We start from the raw sequence: 22390 nt of genomic DNA, 5'->3' as shown, positions 1-22390 counted from the left end.
ACTCACATGTTCAGCTTTCCTTTGCTTATCACCACCTCTGGCAACAGATTTTTCTAATGGATCAAGCTGTTTATTTAAATACTCCAAATCTTTGAACCTAAGCTCACTATGTATTATGTCTAAATCTCTAGTAGGATTAACATCACCTTCAACATGAACAATTTCTTCCTCATCAAATGCTCCTACAATAAATATATATACATGTATGATTGCAATTCAAATAACTATCAACTGAATATCATGCAAGACAATAAATTGATTGATTGATTGATTGATCTTTGTTCAATGCCACTTTCAGCACTGTTGGCTATTTCACGGCAGCCATTTTTTTTTAGTTGAAGAAGCCGGAGTGCACAGAACCACCAACCTTTGATAGACAAGAGTGCAAACGCTGAAATGTCTCGCCTGCTATACTGACCATTGATTTTATATTGAATGTCTTAAAGATAAAGGTTTGACTAAAAGCATTACAGAAACTTAACATTTTTAAAGATCTATGACAATGAGGTCAAAGTCAGATAAATCATGTCAGACAGACATATACACCTTACAATTTTTTTATACACCAAATATAGTTGACCTATTGCGTATGCTAATTGAATAAAATGCTTCGCTGGGGCGCAGCTTGATACGACCGCAGAGGTCGAAACCTGAACAGTTGGGGCAAGTATGGACACAAAATTCAAGCTTGATACAGCTATGACTTTGGATTGTCATTAAATATTTGACACAGCATAGGTTTCTGACACAGGATGAATGTGGTGTAAGAACTGGAAAAAATTTAATTTACCTATTATGGTGGAATATCCATAAACTAAATTGTTTGTTAATTTCAATATATCAAAGAATATGTAGAATTCAATGTTTGATGTAATGTAATAAAGTTGAAATTTGGACCGTTTTTGTTCAATGTAATTTGGTAACATGTATAAATAATCAAAAATCTAAATACATGGGAGCCCATTTAAAATACATCATAAAGGTATTAAAATAGAAAGTGACATCATAGTCATGGCTAAAAATAAACAAAAATCCTTAATCAGCAACATTTAAAGTAATATCTAAAAATAAAATTCCTTTGTAACCATAAAAGCCCATTTAAATACATCATAAAGATATTAAAATAGAAAATGACATCATAGTCATGGCTAAACATAGCAAAAAACCCTTAATCAGCATCATTTAACAGTAATATCTAAAAATGGAAATTACATCATAAAGGTATTAAAATAGAAAATGACATCATAGTCATGGCTAAAAATAAACAAAATCCTTAATCAGCATCAGCAACATTTTATAGTAATATCTAAAAATAAAATTCCTTTGTAACCATAAAAGCCCATTTAAATACATCATAACAGATATTAAAATAGAAAATGACATCATAGTCATGGCTAAACATAGCAAAAACCTTAATCAGCATCATTTAACAGTAATATCTAAAAATAAAAATTTCTTTGCAACCATAAAAGTAAAATAGAAAATGACATCATAATCATAGCTAAAAATAAACAAAAATTTTTTTTATTGGCAAATTTTAAATGGAGTTTATTATACTAAAACAATAAATTTGCAACCATAAACATGATAAAACCCCATTTAAAACACATCATAAAAGTATTAAATAATTCAACTACATCATAAGGCTATAAAAATAGAAAATGACTTCATAGTCAAGGCTAAAGGTAAACAAAAAACCTTCATCAGCAAAATTTTATATTGGCAAATTTCCAATGAAGTTTATTACACTAAAATTGTTGGCAAATTTCCAATGCATTTATTAACAATAAAGTTATTGGCAAATTTCCAATTTACATAATTTAAAAGCAGTGTAGATGAGATATTTAAATGAGTTTGAATTACAAACCTTACACTGCTTTTAAATAATGTTCTTTACTCAATTATTTGTCTATTAAAATGGAAACCCTTGTTTTTTAACCTTTTTTCCCCTTATTCCTTAAACATTAGAGCCATAACCCCCCCCCCCCCCCCCCCCCCCCCAAAGCCAATTATTACTTTCTAATGTAACTTAAATTTCCAATATACATAATTTTAAATTTCAATTCCTCATGATATATAACCGTATCATTATTATTTTCTTTTATATATAAATCTGAAACAACCATCTTTAAATGGAAAATTTTAAAGAAAAAAAAAGGAAAAAAAAAAATCCTACCTCCCACACATTTTTTCAACCCCCTTTTGATTCATCATCCCCCACCTCAATCACAACCTTCAATTTGTGGTATGGTACATTGCAATACAATTTCACAGAGATCCATACACTTGAACACAAGTTTTTGTTGCAAACTAAAAAAATCCTTATTTTTGACCAATATTTGGCCCCCTTATTCATAAATGTTTGAGCAATTAACCCCAAAACTCAATTCCTACTTTCTCTTCGTGATAAAAAATAAGTAACTTAAAATGTAAATTTTAAACAAAAAAAAAATGAAAAAAAAAAATTACCCCTTTTTTGACCCCCGCCCCCCTTATGATTCATCACCCCCCACCCCCTTTCCCCCCAAACCAAGCTCAATAACAGCCTTGCCTTTGTGGTATGGTACCTTGTAATACAATTTTAGAGAGATCCATACACTTGAACACAAGTTATTGTCTAGAAACTAAAAAATGCTTATTTTAAACCCCTTTTTAGGCCCCTTATTACTAAACGTTTTGGGCAATTACCACAACACTCAATTCCAGCTTTCCCTTTGTGAAATGGAACCTTGTAGTAAAATTTCAGAAAGATCCATACACTTACACACAAGTTATTGTCATGAAACTAGAAAAATGCTTGTTTTTTGCCCCCTTTTGGCCCCTTATTCCTAAAATTTTGAGGCAATTAACCCCAAAATCAATCCCAGCATTGACCCTTTGTGATATGGAATCTTGTGGTACAATGTCAAAGAGATCCATATGCTAACACACAAGTTATGTCTGGAAGTTACAAAAATGCTTATTTTCGGCCCCTAATTCCTTAACTGTTGGTACCATAACCCCCAAAATCAATCCCCACCTTCCTATTGTGGTATTGAACCTTATGGTAAAATTTCATAGAGATCCATTCACTTAAACTAAAGTTAGAGTGCGAAAACCATTGTGTATTCGGACGACGACGCCGGACGACGACGACGACGACGACGACGTCGCCAACGTCATACCAATATACGACCTCAAAATTTTTTTGCAGTCGTATAAAAACAAACCAAAATCAGGTATGGGGTAATCGTAATCAGCTGTAATCGATTACATTTTGCAATGTAATCCCATGTAATCAGTAATCATACAATTTCTGATTGCAAGTAATCGTAATGTAATTGATTACAGTGTGAATAAAATGCTCCGCTGGGGCGCAGCTTGATACGACCGCAGAGGTCGAACCCTGAACAGTTGGGGCAAGTATGGACACAACATTCAAGCTTGATACAGCACTGAATTTGGATTGTAATTAAATATTTGACACAGCATAGGTTTCTGACACAGAATAAATGTGGTCTAAGAACTTAAAAAATTTTAATTTATCTATTCAAACCATATCATTATTATTTGCTTTTATATATAAATCAGAAATAACCAATTTAAAATGGAAAATTTTAAAGAAAAAAAGGAAACCCCCCCCCAAAAAAAAAATTTTTGAACCCCCTTATGATTCATCACCCCCAAACTCAATCCCAGCCTTCCCTTTGTGGTATGGTACCTTGCAGTACACATACATGTGATGGACTGTGAAACTAAGATCAGGAGTTTTGGAGATTAGGACTCAGATCAGGATGTTTTTAATCGACATAAATTCTGTCGTAAATGTAACCGTGTGCTGTAGAAATTGTCTGTTAAAGTGTGTTTTCTTCAACTTTCCATCCGAATGTATTATGTTTATAGTACCTTTGTACTTATAAATTTTCTCTATCTTTTTAAACTTTCAACTTGTTCAATCTAACATTCTTCTTTTTCAGTATGTTCTTTACATTTTTTAGGTCATATCTTTTTAACCATTATTCATTGCAATCAGAGCATTTGCTTATCTATCTGCAAGTAGATTTTTCATTTTTATCTTTATACAGGTAGATATCTAATGCATGATAAGTAACACATTCAAACTGTAATCATGGGTCATAGTTATTATATAAATTTCAATTTAAGCCTTGAAAGGAAGTATAAAACCCTCAAATAATTTTCAAATTATTATTTTTTTCTTTGTCCTAAAACATTTAAAATCATTTAATTACCATCCTTTTATGATTATTTGTTCAATTTATATTTTATTTATATTCTTTTAAAAATTTACATTATTTAAAGGAAAGTAACTTAAAACAGGATAAATCAGGGGAAGTAACCCAACATTCATTTTAAATAAACAAAGTTTTATTACACAACGGCAGTTAGCCTGAGGTAAAAATCGTTTATTACCAGTATATTTGACACCCAAGGTGTTAAGTGAGGCCATATAATTATGCATGTTAATTGATTTACAGGTAAAATATAACTTCAGTAATGTCAGTTACACCAGATATGTTGGGCTGAAATTTTTCATTCATGAAATATTTCATACACGGGATTTTTTTGTCTTCAACGGGAGGTCGGGAGGAGACCCCTGAAAACGGGATTATTGTACTCCCGCCGGGAGGTTCACATGTATGAACTGTACAATTTCAGAGAGATCCATACACTTGAACACAAGTTATTGTCTGGAAACAAGAAAAATGCTTGTTTTTTGGCCCCAAATTCATAAACATTTAGGGCAATTACCCCCAAACTCAAACCCAGCTTTCCCTTTGAAATATGGAATCTTGCAGTACGATTTCATAAAGATCCATACACTTACACACAAGTTATTGTCCTGAAACTAGAAAAATGCTTGTTTTTCTGCCCCTTTATGGCCCCTAATTCCTCAAATTTCTAGGGAATTACCCCCAAAATCAATCCCAGCCTTCCCTTTGTGGTTTGGTACATTGCAGTACAATTTCAGAGAGATCCATACACTTGAACACAAGTTATTGTCTGGAAACTAGAAAAATGCATTTTTTTCCCCCTTTTTGGCCCCTTATTCCTAAACGTTGTGGGCAATTACCCCCAAAATCAATTCCAGCTTACCCTTTGTGATATGGAACCTTTTAGTACAATTTCATAAAGATCCATACACTTACACACAAGTTATTGTCATGAAACTAGAAAAATGCTTGTTTTTTGCCCCTTTTTGGCCCCTAATTCCTAAAATTTGGAGGCAATTACCCCCAAAATCAATCCCAGCATTCCCTTTGTGATATGGAACCTTATGGTACAATGTCAGAGAGATCCATACACTTACACACAAGTTATTGTCATGAAACTAGAAAATGCTTGTTTTTTTCCCCTTTTTGGCCCCTAATTCCTAAAATTTGGAGGCAATTACCCCCAAAATCAATCCCAGCATTCCCTTTGTGATATGAAACCTTGTGGTACAATGTCAGAGAGATCCATACACTAACACACAAGTTATGTCTGGAAGTTACAAAAATGCTTATTTTTGGCCCCTTTTTGGCCCCTAATTCCTTAACTGTTGGTACCATAACCCCCAAAATCAATCCCCACCTTCCTTTTGTGGTATTGAACCTTATGATTAAATTTCATAGAGATCCATTCACTTAAACTAAAGTTAGAGTGCGAAAACCAATGTGTCTTCGGACGATGACGACGACGATGACGACGCCAACGTCATACCAATATACGACCACAAAATTTTTTTGCGGTCGTATAAAAACAGGTGTAATCATGATTACTTTTAGATTACTTTAAGATTACATTCATATGATTACTTGCTGATTACAAATTTTGTATATGAAAATAGTTTTTGATAGACAAAATAAAACTAAGATGTGAAGCATGAATGAAAAAAATATCAAACAAGTATTCATTATGATGGATCATTGTACGATGTGATTAATCATATCATCTATATAACAAGTTTAGTTAAACCAAGTTGGGCATGTATTTGAAATTAAAGCATTTTGAGTTCCTTGATGAAACACTTCTGATATTAACTCCAATTTAAGTTTACACAATATTTTGGTATAACTACATGGAAATTCAATGGCATAAAACATTTAGTTCCAATTTGACTTTGATGGTTGACATAAATGAGCCAACTTAATTAATAATGGAATTTAGAACCAAATTTTATCTTTTAGCAATTTGTATAAATTTTGTTTTCCGTAAATATTTTGATATGTGCTTTCTAACTTTATCAAGTAATAATTTAATTTTGGATGTAACACGTTTGCTGATTGGCTGACGTTGTTTTGTTTATCAGCTCATAGACATAATTTAGTCATGTGACCGTGACGTCATCAATGTTTTTTCATTGTTTACTCCGGTTTAAAATGGAATTTAGAATTAAATTATAAGAAATAACTGTAATATTTTATCTGTCTATTCGAAATAACATAAAAAATGTGATGCACACTTTAAAATAACCCGCTACGCGGGTTATTCAGTGTGCATCACATTTTTGATGTTATTTCTTCATAGACAGAAAAAATATTACAGTTATTCCTTAATTGTCAAACAATTATATACATAATAAAAATAAACTGCTACATAACTTTATTGATATTGCAATTAAGACAATTAAATTTTAATACCCAAGCTCACCTATTGTTTGTAAAAAAAATGGAAGTAGTGATTAACACCTGTAAAACATATTGATGTGTCAATTATATCCCAGCAAATAATAAAACTATACTTAATTGATTTTTCATTATTTGTTCAGGGTTTTTTGTTAATTGGGCAGTTGGCTAAATTTTTTAGAAAAACTGTACATGTAATATCTTTTACACAGAAAAGGACACTTGTCTATGCTATCAAATTTTACAAATGTTACACTGCTTCTAGCCATCTGAATTCTTAATAAGATGAATAAATTAGGAATATAAAAACAAAATGACCAACATTAGCTTTTTCATAAGGATAAAAAGTTTATAATAAATTCTTTAATATTACAATTATATACCATGTAATCATAAAGAAAAGTAATCTAATGTAATCGATTACATTTGAATTTAGGTGTAATTGTAATGTAATCGATTACATTAAATAAGCAAAGTAATTGTAATTTAATCCATTACATTTTAAAGTAATCGACCCCATCCCTGACCAAAATACAATAAATTGCTTCGCTGAGCGCAGCTGGATACGACCGCAGATGTCCAACCCTGAAAAGTTGGGCCAAAATGGACACAATATTCACGCTTGATACAGGTCTGAATTTGGATTGTTACTAAATTTTTGACACATAATAGGTTTCTGACACAGAATAACTGTAGCCAAAGAACTTCAAATTGGTTATATGATTTGAATTTATATTCAATTTATTGCTTTTGTGCAATACACTATGCATTGACCCCCCCCCCCCCCCCCCCTTACCAAAAAAAAATTTATTTTACCCCGGTTTTTTCTTTTGTGCAATACACTATGCTGTTGAATATTAATCCCCCCAAAAAATATTTGAAGACATTTTCTTGAAATGAGAAAAATTGTCCCCCCCTCCAATTTTTCCCCCTTTCCCTTATTCCCCCAAAAAATTCTTTCCCTCAAGATATGGTCAGTATCTCAATTCAAATTTCTAATGCAGTTTTCAACCAAAATTACCCATTTAAATACATCATAGAAGTTTTAAAATATAAAATGACATACATAGTCATGGCTAAAATTAATACTAATTAATAGTAACTGCTAAAAATAAATTGACAGCTAATCACCTCAAGACAATCATCATTTCTTAATACATAATTTACAAGCAGTGTAAGGGAGGTAATCAAACAGTGTTCTTTAATTTGAATTGGATTACCTCCATTACACTGCTTTTAAATTGTCTCAATTGTCCTTTAACCAGAAAAACCCTTGTTTTTCCCCTTTTTTTGCCCCTAATTACTAAACGGTTTGAGCCATAACCCCCCAAAGTCAATCCTAACCATCCCTTTGTTGTATGGAAGTTTGTGGTATAATTTCAGAGAGATTCATACACTTTAACACAAGTTATTGTCTGGAAACTACAAAATTACTTATTTGGGCCCCTTTTTTGGCCCCTAATTCCTAAACAGTTGGGACCATAACCCCCAAAATCAATCCCAACCTTCCTTTAGTGGTTATAAACCTTGTGTTAAAATTTTATTGATTTCTATTTACTTATACTAAAGTTATATGGAAACCATCTGTCTTCGGACGACGCTGACAACGCCGGACGACGGCGACGAAGACAACAACGTGATACCAATATACGACCAAAAAATTTTTAATTTTTGCGGTCGTATAAAAACTTAACATTGACCAATGAACCATGAAAATGAGGTCAAGGACAGATGAAACCTGCCAGACAGACATGTGGCAGTGCACCTAACAATTATTCCATACACCTAATATAGCTGACCTATTGCTATTAGTATTGAAAAACAGACCAAAACACAATAAACTGCTTCGCCGAGCGCATCTGGATGCGGCTGCAGAGGTCCAACCAAGAACAGTTGGGGCAAAAATGGACACAATATTCAAGCTTGTTACAGGTCTGAATTTGGATTGTAATTAAATTTTTGACACATTATAGGTTTCTGACACAGAATAAATGTAGTCAAAGAACTTGAAATTGGTTATATGATTTGCATTTATATTCAATTGAAGATTTCTTGCTGTTGTGCAATACACTGTGCTGTTGTGCAATACTTAGTAAATCTGTTTTCAGACTATAACAAAGAATAAGCAAAATAAATTGTGACCCCCAATTTTTTTTTTGAAAATTGATAATTTCTTAAATCTTGAGGAAAAAAATTTTTGTTTACAATGAATGCTGAATGCACTGAATTTTTTTACTACATTTGTACTTAATAAAACAACAGAGTTCCAATGTCTCCCGCATTGCACATATTTTAGATATCCAAGGTACAAGGGCAATAACTAAATTAAGCACTTTTTTCTTTGGTTCTTTAAAACTTTTTATTAATATCTTAAAGAGAAATGAAGGCTTCAGAGCAAATGCAATGTGATTTCCATTATGATTTATATTTCTAAGGGGCATAACCCCAAAAACATTTGATCAGAACTTATTTTCGAAAGTGTCAAAAGACATTGCTGATATAAGTTTCATAAAATTCTGGCAAGAATTTAACACATGAGAGCGATAACATTGCAATTTTCCATATAATCAATATTTTCAAGGGGCATAACTCTTTAAAAAATAATCGATTGGCACTCTTCAAGTACATTGATGATATAATCCATAATATAAATTTCATAAAAATCTGGCAAGAATTGTACACATTAGAGTGCTTATAAGGCAATTTTCCATATAATTAATATTTCCAAGGGGCATAACTCTTTTAAAAATTATTGATCGGCACTGATTTTCAAATTCTTCCAAGACATTGCTAATATAAACCTATGATTCAAGTTTCATAAAATTCTGGCAAGAATTGTACATATGAGAACACTAACTATGCAATTCTCCATATAATTTATTTTTCAAAGGGGCATAACTCTTTAAATAAATTGCTTCGCCGGGCACAGCTGGATATGACCGCAGAGGTCCAACCCTGAACAGTTGGGGCAAAAATGGACACAATATTCGTGCTTGATACAGGTCTGAATTTGGATTGTAATTAAATATTTGACACATAATAGGTTTCTGACACAGAATAACTGTAGTCAAAAAACTTAGAATTGGTTATATGATTTGAATTTATATTCAATTTTTTGCTTTTGTGCAATACACTGTGCCTGTGCGAATTGACCCCCAACCCCCCCCAAAAATAAATAAAAATTAAACCATTCTTTTTTTGCTTTTGTCCAATACACTATGCTGTTGCGTATTGAACCCGCCCCCCCCCCCCCCCCCCCTCCCAAAAAAAAAAAAAATTTGTTTAATTTCTGAAATCTGAAAAAATTACCCCCAAAATGAATCCCAACCTTCTACTTGTGGTAATGAACCTTGTAGTACAATTTCAAAGCAATCAAAATACTTATACGCAAGTTATTGTCCTGAAACTAGAAAAATGCTTGTTTTGGGCCGCTTTTTGGCCCCTAATTCCTAAACGGTTGGGACCATCACCCCCAAAAACAATCCCAACCTTCCTTTTGTAGTATTGAACCTTTTGATTAAATTTTATAGAGATCCATACACTTAAACTGAAGTAATTGACCAGAAAGCAAATGTCTTCGGACGAGGACGACACCAACGACATTATAGCATTATATGAACGCAAATTTTTGCGGTCCTATTAAAACTTAACATTGACCATGTAACCATTTAAATGAGGTCAAGGTCAGATGATACCTGCCAGGCAGACATGTACATCTTACAATCGTTCCATACACCAAATATAGTTGACCTATTGCTTATAGTACTTGAAAAACAGACAAAACACAAAAAGATGACATTGACCAATGAACCATGAAAATGAGGTCAAGGTCAGATGATACCTGCCAGACAGACATGTACACCTTACAATCATTTCATACACCAAATATAGTCAACCTATGGTTTATAGTACTTGAAAAACAGACAAAAACACAAAAACTTAACATTGACCAATGAATAATGAAAATGAGGTCAAGGTCAGATGAAACCTGCCAGACTGACATGTACCCATTACAATCATTCCATACACCAAATATAGTTGACCTACTGCTTATAATATTTATCTACATTTTATCAAAATTTGACCGCATAACTAGCAATGGTTCCTGAGATTTCAATGACCAAAGCTACGAGGTCGTTTTTGCTGTAGCACATGTCAAATTAATTCCGGTCGGCCATGGAATCCCACGAAAAAAGAGGTGTTTTCTAGTGTCAAAAATGGTTGTTTATATTAGCATAAACCAAGTGAAAAATTCACAAAAAATATGACAATATTTGCATATTATATGCACAAATGAACAAGACATCTAGGATATAGTAGCGATATACATGTGTTATATCCAGAACACTCAGTAGACCCAAAAACCTCTTGCCAAAGAACATTTGCAACCTTAAAAAATATGTGGGAACAGGCCTTGGTCTTGAAATCCATTTACATGTATACCATTTATGCAGTAACTTTTAATATGGCAATCAGCAAATGCTTTTCCATAAATTTTTAAATTGTACATCAAAGCCGCAACCATGATCCTATAGTCTACTGATATGGGTAGAATTATTTTAAAATGCTTACATTTGCAAACTAGAGGCTCTCAAGAGCCTGTGTCGCTCACCTGATTCTACTTTGGTTTTGGAAATCATGTAAAAATAGATTAAAATCATAACAGATACCCTAATAATGAGTGAGGCCAAATTTGGTTTAATATTGGTCCTGTAATTTAATAAAAAATCCTGGTGGCCATCTTGAACAGTAAATCAGCAACAAAGTAGCAACACTTAATCAGCACCTCATAAGAAACATTTATGCCATGTTTTGGTTTCATTCCATTCAGTGCACCTCTAGAAGAAGCATTTGTATGTATTTCCCATAGGGTCTTATGTTAAAGGAAGTCCCCCCATTGGCAGCAATCATGGATGAAGGATCAGCTTCAAAGTCACAAAACTTAGTCAGCACCTCATAAGGAACATTCATACCATGTTTGGTTTCAATCCATTCAGTATGTGGTTCTCTAAAAGAAGACATTCGTATGTATCATCCATAGGGTCCTTTGTTAAACATTGTCCCCATCTGGCAGCCATCATGAATGAAGGATCAGCTTCAAAGTAACAACACTTGGTCAGCACCTCAAAAGGAACATGCATGCCATGTTTGGTTTCATTCCATTCAATGGTTCTCTAAAAGAAAACATTTGTACGTATTTCTCATAGGGTCCTATGTTAAACTAAGTCCTCCGCTGGCAGCCATCTTAGATTATGGATCAGCTTCATAGTAACAACACTTGGTCAGCACCTCATAAGGAACATTCATGCCATGTTTGGTTTCATTGCATTCAGTGGTTTTCTAAAAGAAGACATTTGTATGTATTTCCCATAGGGTCCTATGTTAAACTAAGTCCCCCGCTGGCTGCCATCTTGGATGATGGATCAGCTTCAAAGTAACAACACTTGGTCAGCACCTCATAAGGAACATTCATGCTATGTTTGGTTTCATTCCATTTAGTGGTTCTCTAAAAGAAGACATTTGTATGTATTTCCAATAGGGTCCTATGTTAAACTAAGTCCCCCGCTGGCTGCCATCTTGGATGATGGATAAGCTTCAAAGTAACAACACTTGGTCAGCACCTCATAAGGAACATTCATGCAATGTTTGGTTTCATTGCATTCAGTGGTTCTCTAAAAGAAGACATTTGTATGTATTTCCGGTAGGGTCCTATGTTAAACTAAGTCCCTCTCTGGCGGCCATCTTGGATGATGAATCGGCTTCAAAGTAGCAACACTTAGTCAGGACCTCATAAGGAACATTCATGCCATGTTTGGTTTCATTCCATTAAGTGGTTCTCTAAAAGAAGACATTTGTATGTATTGTCCACAGGGTCCCATGTTAAACTAAGTCCCCCGCTGGCGGCCATCTTGGATTATGGATCGGCTTCAAAGTAACAACACTCGGTCAGCACTTCATAAGAAACATTCATGCCATGTTTGGTTACATTCCATTCAGTGGTTCTCTAAAAGAAGACATTTGTATGTATTTCCCATAGGGTCCTATGTTAAACTAAGTCCCCCGCTGGCGGCCATCTTGGATTATGGATCGGCTTCAAAGTAACAACACTCGTTCAGCATCTCATTAGGAACATTCATACCATGTTTGGTTTCATTCCATTTAGTGGTTCTCTAAAACAGGGCTCGACAATAATGCTTGTCCGATTGTCCAATACCAGAGGAAAATAAAATGCTTCGCTGGGCGCAGCTTGATACGACCGCAGAGGTCGAACCCTGAACAGTTGGGGCAAGTATGGACACAACATTCAAGCTTGATACAGCTCTGAATTTGGATTGTGATTAAATATTTGACACAGCATAGGTTTCTGACACAGAAAGAATGTGGTCTAAGAACTTCAATTTTTTTAATTTACCTATTATGGTCCAATGTCCAAAATCAAAATACATGGTTAGATTCAGCATATCAAAGAACCCCATATATTCAATTTTTGTTGAAATCAAACAAAGTTTAATTTTGGACCCCAACTTGGACAAACTTGAAAACTGGTCCCATAATCAAAAATCTAAACACATGTTTAGATTCAGCATATCAAAGTACCCCAAGAATTCAATTTTTGTTAAAATCAAACTAAGTTTAATTTTGGACCCTTTGGACCTTAATGTAGACCAATTTAAAAAACGGGACCCAAAATTAAAAATCTAAAAACACGGTTAGATTTGGCATATCAAAGAACCCCAATAATTCAATTTTTGATGAAATCAAACAAAGTTTAATTTTGGACCCTTTTGACCTCAATATGAACCAATTTGATAGCAGGCCCACAAAATAAAAAATCTAAATACATGGTAAGATTCAGCATATCAAAGAACCCCATATATTCAATTTTTGTTGAAATCAAACAAAGTTTAATTTTGGACCCCAATTTGGACCAACTTGAAAACTGGGCCAAAAATCTAAAATCTAAATACATGTTTAGATTCAGCATATCAAAGAACCCCATATATTCAATTTTTGTTGAAATCAAACTAAGTTTAATTTTGGACCCCAACTTGGACCAACTTGAAAACTGGGCCCATAATCAAAAATCTAAACACATGTTTAGATTCAGCATATCAAAGAACCCCAAGAATTCAATTTTTGTTAAAATCAAACTAAGTTTAATTTTGGACCCTTTGGACCTTAATGTAGACCAATTTAAAAACGGGACCCAAAATTAAAAATCTAAATACACGGTTAGATTTGGAATATCAAAGAACCCCAATAATTCAATTTTAGATGAAATCAAACAAAGTTTAATTTTGGACCCTTTTGACCTCAATATGAACCAATTTGATAGCAGGTCCACAAATAAAAAATCTAAATACATGGTTAGATTCAGCATATCAAAGAACCCCAAGAATTCAATTTTTGATGAAATCAAACAAAGTTTAATTTTGGACCCTTTTGACCTCAATGTGGACAAAGTTGATAACGGGGCCCAAAAATCAAAAATCTAAATACATGGTTAGATTCAGCATATCAAAGAACCCCATATATTCAATTTTTGTTGAAATCAAACAAAGTTTAATTTTGGACCCCGATTTGGACTAACTTGAAAACTGGGCCCATAATCAAAAATCTAAATACATGTTTAGATTCAGCATATCAAAGTACCCTATAAATTCAATTTTTGTTAAAATCAAACTAAGTTTAATTTTGGACCCTTTTGACCTTAATGTAGACCAATTTGAAAACGGAACCAAAAATTAAGAATCTAAATACACGGTTAGATTCGGCATATCAAAGAACCCCAATAATTCAATTTTTGATGAAATCAAACAAAGTTAAATTTTGGACCCTTTGGACCTCAATGTGGACCAATTTAAAAACGGGGCCCAAAATCCAAAAACTTAATACACGGTTAGATTCAGCATATTAAAGAACCCCAAGAATTCAAGAATAAAACCCCATTGAAATTGATCAAGAAATAAGCAATTTATACGAAGTATCTTCTTTTGCACAATACTGTGCAATTGAATATTTCTTGCTATTGTGAAATACTGTACAATTGACAATTTCTTGCTATTGCGCAATATTGTGCTATTGGATATTTCTTGCTATTGCGCAATACTGTGCAATTGAAGATTTCTTGCAATTGTGCAATACTGTGCAATTGAAAATTTCTTGCTATTGCACAATACTTATTATATAATAATTTACACATCCTGTTTGGTGTGTATCTCCTACCATATCATTATTATTTGCTTTTAAATATTAATCAGAAATAACCAACTTACAATGGAAAATTTTAAAAGAAACAAAAAAGGAAAAAAAGAAAAAAAAAGAAAAAAAAAAAATCCCCCCCCCCCCCAAATTTTTTGAACCCCCTTATGATTCATCACCCCCAAACTCAATCCCAGCCTTCCCTTTGTGGTATGGTACCTTGCAGTACAATTTCAGAGAGATCCATACACTTGAACACAAGTTATTGTCTGGAAACTAGAAAAATGCTTATTTTTGGCCCCTTTTTGGCCCCCAATTCCTAAACGTTTCGGGCAATTACCCCCAAACTCAATTCCAGCTTTCCCTTTGTGATATGGAACCTTGTAGTACAATTTCAGAAATATCCAAACACTTACACACAAGTTATTGTCATGAAACTAGAAAAATGCTTGTTTTTTGCCCCTTTTTTGGCCCCTAATTCCTAAAATTTTGAGGCAATTACCCCCAAAATCAATCCCAGCATTCCCTTTGTGATATGGAACCTTGTGGTACAATGTCAGAGAGATCCATACACTAACACACAAGTTATGTCTGGAAGTTACAAAAATGCTTATTTTTGGCCCCTTTTTGGCCCCTAATTCCTTAACTGTTGGTACCATAACCCCCAAAATCAATCCCCACCTTCCTTTCGTGGTATTGAACCTTATGGTAAAATTTCATGGAGATCCATTTACTTAAACTAAAGTTAGAGTGCGAAAACCAATGTGTCTTCGGACGACACCGGACGACGCCAGACGACGACGACGACGCCAACGTCATACCAATATACGACCAAAAAATTTTCAATTTTTGCGGTCGTATAAAAAGGTCGGACAAGTAAAAGCTATATCAAACTTGTCCGACAGGACAAGTTAAATTATTATGCAGAAAATAAATTTAATCCAACTTTGATGAACAAAGTAAATATAAACAAAACACAAGAAAAGAAGATAAACACAAGTACTAATTTGACATGTTTACTTGAAATCGATAATTTAAAACTGGTTCTTTGTCAGGTACTTTTTAACAGGTAAAAGACATACTATTCTCGGACCAGTCTTACTGATCTGAATCAGCGATGCGCTTTGTAGATAGGTAACTTTACAAGACAGTTCGTCACCAGCTCGGAAACGATTTGGCTCCAAGTTTAATAGACAGTTTGGTACCGTAGGAGACATATTTAATAGACATGATTAATAGACAGTTTGGGAACGCAGGAGACATTTCGGGACCAAGACAAATCAGTACCTCGTTTTCCTACCTTATTCTGTTGCTTTATAATAAATACAATACCGTAATTTTTTTAACAAAAATATATTTTTTAAATAAAAATGAAGAAATTATTTACCATAAAATTCCCAAATCATATTTGATCATATATAGAAGAAAAAAACAATACTTGCAATACGGTGACCTATAGTTATTAATTTCTGTGTCATTTGGTCTCTTGCAGAGAGTTGTCTCATTGGCAATCAAACCTCATCTTCTTTTTTTTATTGATTGAATTTGAATAAACTTTTTTCAACTTAAAAAACCAGGATACAAATCCAATGAGTGGAAATTGACAGGCCTATCAGACGGTGCCTCATGTGTAGAGTCTGGTGAGACTTTGGCATTGACGAAAACTAGAACCTAAGTCCTGTGACATGACTAGATTCAGTTGTTCTCAACTCATATTTTTAAAAGGTATTTCAAAAGATATAAATCAAATTTATTGTTTCTATTGTTTTAATTCACTTTGTTCCTTGAATCAACTTAAAATGCAAAAAAGGTTATTATTAAGATGTTTGTTGGACAAGTTACAATTTCATTCGGACAAGTAAGTTTTGGAATGTACTTGTCCTACTGGACAAGTTGGAAAAAAAGTTATTGTAGAGGCCTGTAAAAGAAGACATTTGTATGTATTTCCCATAGGGTCCTATGTTAAACTAAGTCCCTCACTGGCGGCCATTTTGGATGATGGAACAGCTACAAAGTAACAACACTTGGTCAGCACCTTGTAAGGAACATTCATGCTATGTTTTGTTACATTCCATTTAGTGGTTCTCTAAAAGAAGTCATTTGTATGCATTTCCCATAGGGTCCTATGTTAAACTAAGTCCCCCGCTGGCGGTCATCTTGGATGATGGATCGGCTACAAAGTAACAACACTTGGTCAGCACCTCCTAATGAATATTCATGCTATGTTTTGTTTCATTCCATTCAGTGGTTCTCTAAAAGAAGTCATTTGTATGCATTTCCCATAGGATCCTATGTTAAACTAAGTCCCTCACTGGTGGCCATTTTGGATGATGGAACAACTACAAAGTAACAACACTTGGTCAGCACCTTGTAAGGAACATTCATGCTATGTTTTGTTTCATTCCATTCAGTGGTTCTCTAAAAGAAGTCATTTGTATGCATTTCCCATAGGGTCCTATGTTAAACTAAGTCCCCTGCTGGCGGCCATCTTGAATGATGGATCAGCTACAAAGTAACAACACTTGGTCAGCACCTCCTAATGAACATTCATGCTATGTTTTGTTTCATTCCATTCAGTGGTTCTCTAAAAGAAGTCATTTGTATGCATTTCCCATAGGGTCCTATGTTAAACTAAGTCCCTCACTGGCGGCCATTTTGGATGATGGAACAGCTACAAAGTAACAACACTTGGTCAGCACCTTGTAAGGAACATTCATGCTATGTTTTGTTACATTCCATTCAGTGGTTCTCTAAAAGAAGTCATTTGTATGCATTTCCCATAGGGTCCTATGTTAAACTAAGTCCCCCGCTGGCGGCCATCTTGGATGATGGATCGGCTACAAAGTAACAACACTTGGTCAGCACCTCATAAGGAACATTCATGCCATGTTTGGTTTCATTCCATTCAGTGGTTCTCTAGAAGAAGTTCAAAATGTAAAAAGTTAACGCCGACGACGGACGACGCTGGACGCCAAGTGATCAGAAAAGCTCACTTGGCCCTTCGGGCCAGGTGAGCTAAAAAGGATATCTAAAATTTTGTACAAATTGTAAATATAACTTTAGGCACTGGCCATTCATCTTGTGTTTGTGTGCGACATGAGGGGGAATAATTAATTATGTTCCTTCATAATTTTCAAAACAAAAATTAAACAACTACTGTTTTCAGCAACATACAGGAACAGTATTATTTTACAAAAGTTAATGATGCCACCTTAAGATTAATTAGTAGAAACAAACAACACCTTATATTATTTCACTTGGGAAAAAAATTCACTTCCCTTCAGAAACAAATATTTATTTCCCCTTCCCTTCTAAAACAATTTTGTTTTCCCTTCCCTACTAAAACAAATTATTTTTTTCACTTCCCTTCTTTGACAATAATGAGAATGAAAACAATTTGTTACATTAGAAAATCATCTTGTCCTCTTTCAATTTTTTTTACTCTCTCTGTCAACAGAATTTGTTTTACAAAACAACTTTTAAAATTTTTGTTTGCTGAACTAAATAAAGACTTTTAATAAAATGCTTCGCTGGGGCGCAGCTTGATACGACCGCAGAGGTCTAACCCTGAACAGTTGGGGCAAGTATGGACACAACATTCAAGCTTGATACAGCTCTGAATTTGGATTGTTATTAAATATTTGACACAGCATAGGTTTCTGACACAGAAAGAATGTGGTCTAAGAACTTGAATTTTTTTAATTTACCTATTATGGTCCAATGTCCAAAATCAAAATACATGGTTAGATTCAGCATATCAAAGAACCCCATATATTCAATTTTTGTTAAAATCAAACAAAGTTTAATTTTGGACCCCAACTAGGACAAACTTGAAAACTGGGCCCATAATCAAAAATCTAAACACATGTTTAGATTCAGCATATCAAAGAACCCCAAGAATTCAATTTTTGCTAAAATCAAACTAAGTTTAATTTTGGACCCTTTGGACCTTAATGTAGACCAATTTAAAAAACGGGACTTAAAATTAAAAATCTAAATACACGGTTAGATTTGGAATATCATAGAACCCCAATAATTCAATTTTTGATGAAATCAAACAAAGTTTAATTTTGGACCCTTTTGACCTCAATATGAACCAATTTGATAGCGGGGCCCACAAATAAAAATTCTAAATTCATGGTTAGATTCAGCATATCAAAGAACCCCATATATTCAATTTTTGTTGAAATCAAAAAAAGTTTAATTTTGGACCCCAACTTGGACCAACTTGAAAACTGGGCCCATAATCAAAAATCTAAACACATGTTTAGATTCAGCATATCAAAGAACCCCAAGAATTCAATTTTTGTTAAAATCAAACTAAGTTTAATTTTGGACCCTTTGGACCTCAATGAAGACCAATTTAAAAAACGGGACCCAAATTAAAAATCTAAAAACACGGTTAGATTTGGCATATCAAAGAACCCCAATAATTCAATTTTCGATGAAATCAAACAAAGTTTAATTTTGGACCCTTTTGACCTCAATATGAACCAATTTGATAGCGGGACCTACAAATAAAAAATCTAAATACATGGTTAGATTCAGCATATCAAAGAACCTCATATATTCAATTTTTGTTGAAATCAAACAAAGTTTAATTTTGGACCCCAATTTGGACCAACTTGAAAACTGGGCCCATAATCAATAAAGTGCTCCGCAGGGCGCAGCTTGATACGACCCTGAACAGTTGGGGGAAGTATGGACACAACATTCAAGCTTGATACAGCTTTGGATTTGGATTGTGATTAAATATTTGACACAGCATAGGTTTCTAACACAGATTGAATGTGGTCTAAGAACTTAAAAATTTTAAATTGGACATTCACCTATTATGGTCCAATATCCAAAATCTAAATACATGGTTAGATTCAGCATATCAAAGAACCCCAAGAATTCAATTTTTGATGAAATCAAACAAAGTTTAATTTTGGACCCTTTTGATCTCAATGTGGACAAAGTTGATAACGGGGCCCAAAAATCAAAAATCTAAATACATGGTTAGATTCAGCATATCAAAGAACCCCATATATTCAATTTTTGTTGAAATCAAACAAAGTTTAATTTTGGACCCCGATTTGGACCAACTTGAAAACTGGGCCCATAATCAAAAATCTAAATACATGTTTAGATTCAGCATATCAAAGAACCCTAAGAATTCAATTTTTGTTAAAATCAAACTAAGTTTAATTTTGGACCCTTTGGACCTTAATGTAGACCAATTTGAAAACGGAACCAAAAATTAAGAATCTAAATACACAGTTAGATTCGGCATATCAAAGAAACCCAATAATTCAATTTTTGATGAAATCAAACAAAGTTTAATTTTGGACCCTTTTGACCTCAATGTGGACAAAGTTGATAACGGGGCCCATAAATAAAAAATCTAAACACATGGTTAGATTCAGCATATCAAAGAACCCCATATATTCAATTTTTGTTGAAATCAAACAAAGTTTAATTTTGGACCCCGATTTGGACCAACTTGAAAACTGGGCCCATAATCAAAAATCTAAATACATGTTTAGATTCAGCATATCAAAGAACCCTAAGAATTCAATTTTTGTTAAAATCAAACTAAGTTTAATTTTGGACCCTTTGGACCTTAATGTAGACCAATTTGAAAACGGAACCAAAATTTAAGAATCTAAATACACAGTTAGATTCGGCATATCAAAGAACCCCAATAATTCAATTTTTGATGAAATCAAACAAAGTTTAATTTTGGACCCTTTGGACCTCAATGTGGACCAATTTAAAAACGGGGCCCAAAATCCAAAAACTAAATACACGGTTAGATTCAGCATATTAAAGAACCCCATGAAATCAAGAATAAAACCCCATTGAAATTGGTCAAGAAATAAGCAATTTATAGGAAGTATCTTCTTTTGCACAATCCTGTGCTATTAAATATTTCTTGCTATTGCGCAGTACTGTACAATTGACAATTTCTTGCTATTGCGCAATATTGTGCTATTGGATATTTCTTGCTATTGCGCAATACTGTGCAATTGAAGATTTCTTGCTATTGCGCAATACTGTGCAATTGAAGATTTCTTGCTATTGTGCAATACTGTGCAATTGAAAATTTCTTGCTATTGCACAATACTTATTATATAATAATTTACACATCCTGTTTGGTGTGTATCTCCTACCATATCATTATTATTTGCTTTTAAATATAAATCAGAAATAACCAACTTAAAATGGAAAATTTTAAAAGAAACATAAAGGAAAAAAAGAAAAAAAAGGAAAAAAAAAATAAATCCCCCCCCAAAATTTTTTGAACCCCCATTATGATTCATCACCCCCAAACTCAATCCCAGCCTTCCCTTTGTGGTATGGTACCTTGCAGTACAATTTCAGAGAGATCCATACACTTGAACACAAGTTATTGTCTGGAAACTAGAAAAAAAAGTGTTTTTTGGCCCCTTTTTGGCCCCAAATTCCTAAACGTTTAGGGCAATTACCCCCAAACTCAAACCCAGCTTTCCCTTTGTGATATGGAACCTTGTAGTACAATTTCAGAAAGATCCATACACTTACACACAAGTTATTGTCATGAAACTAGAAAAATGCTTGTTTTTTGCCCCTTTTTTGGCCCCTAATTCCTAAAATTTGGAGGCAATTACCCCCAAAATCAATCCCAGCATTCCTTTAGTGATATGGAACCTTGTGGTACAATGTCAGAGAGATCCATACACTAACACACAAGTTATGTCAGGAAGTTACAAAAATGCTTATTTTTGGCCCCTTTTTGGCCCCTAATTCCTTTACTGTTATTACCATAACCCCCAAAATCAATCCCAACCTTCCTTTTGTGGTATTGAACCTTGTGGTAAAATTTCATAAAGATCCATTCACTTAAACTAAAGTTAGAGTGTGAAAACCAATGTGTCTTCGGACGACACCAGACGACACCGACGACGACGCCGGACGACAACGACGCCAACGTCATACCAATATACGACCACAAAAATTTTTTTGCTGTCGTATATAAATCTAAATACATGTTTAGATTCAGCATATCAAAGAACCCCATATATTCAATTTTTGTTGAAATCAAACAAAGTTTAAATACTGGACCCTATCTTGGACCAACTTGAAAACTGGGCCCATAATCAAAAATCTAAACACATGTTTAGATTCAGCAAATCAAAGAACCCCAAGAATTCAATTTTTGTTAAAATCAAACAAAGTTTAATTTTGGACCCCAACTAGGACAAACTTGAAAACTGGGCCCATAATCAAAAATCTAAACACATGTTTAGATTCAGCATATCAAAGAACCCCAAGAATTCAATTTTTGCTAAAATCAAACTAAGTTTAATTTTGGACCCTTTGGACCTTAATGTAGACCAATTTAAAAAACGGGACTTAAAATTAAAAATCTAAATACACGGTTAGATTTGGAATATCATAGAACCCCAATAATTCAATTTTTGATGAAATCAAACAAAGTTTAATTTTGGACCCTTTTGACCTCAATATGAACCAATTTGATAGCGGGGCCCACAAATAAAAATTCTAAATTCATGGTTAGATTCAGCATATCAAAGAACCCCATATATTCAATTTTTGTT

At 33.7% G+C, this 22390-nt stretch overlaps 1 protein-coding gene across 2 annotated transcripts in view; it reads right to left on the bottom strand.

Annotated features, from left to right (window-relative positions):
* Window positions 1-22390, bottom strand: part of LOC127718911 (obg-like ATPase 1) — a 128700-nt gene that overhangs the window by 34374 nt on the left and 71936 nt on the right. For both annotated transcript variants that reach the window (XM_052225004.1, XM_052225005.1), the window contains one exon: window positions 7-182. In XM_052225004.1, the coding sequence (XP_052080964.1) occupies window positions 7-182 (176 nt within the window). The remainder of the gene's footprint in view (window positions 1-6; window positions 183-22390) is intronic.

Source organism: Mytilus californianus, unplaced genomic scaffold (genome assembly GCF_021869535.1).
Source record: "Mytilus californianus isolate M0D057914Y unplaced genomic scaffold, xbMytCali1.0.p SCAF_10, whole genome shotgun sequence".
Lineage (NCBI taxonomy): Eukaryota > Metazoa > Mollusca > Bivalvia > Mytilida > Mytilidae > Mytilus > Mytilus californianus.
Note: the sequence above shows the minus strand (reverse complement) of the source record. Positions and strands in the feature narration are given on the sequence as shown.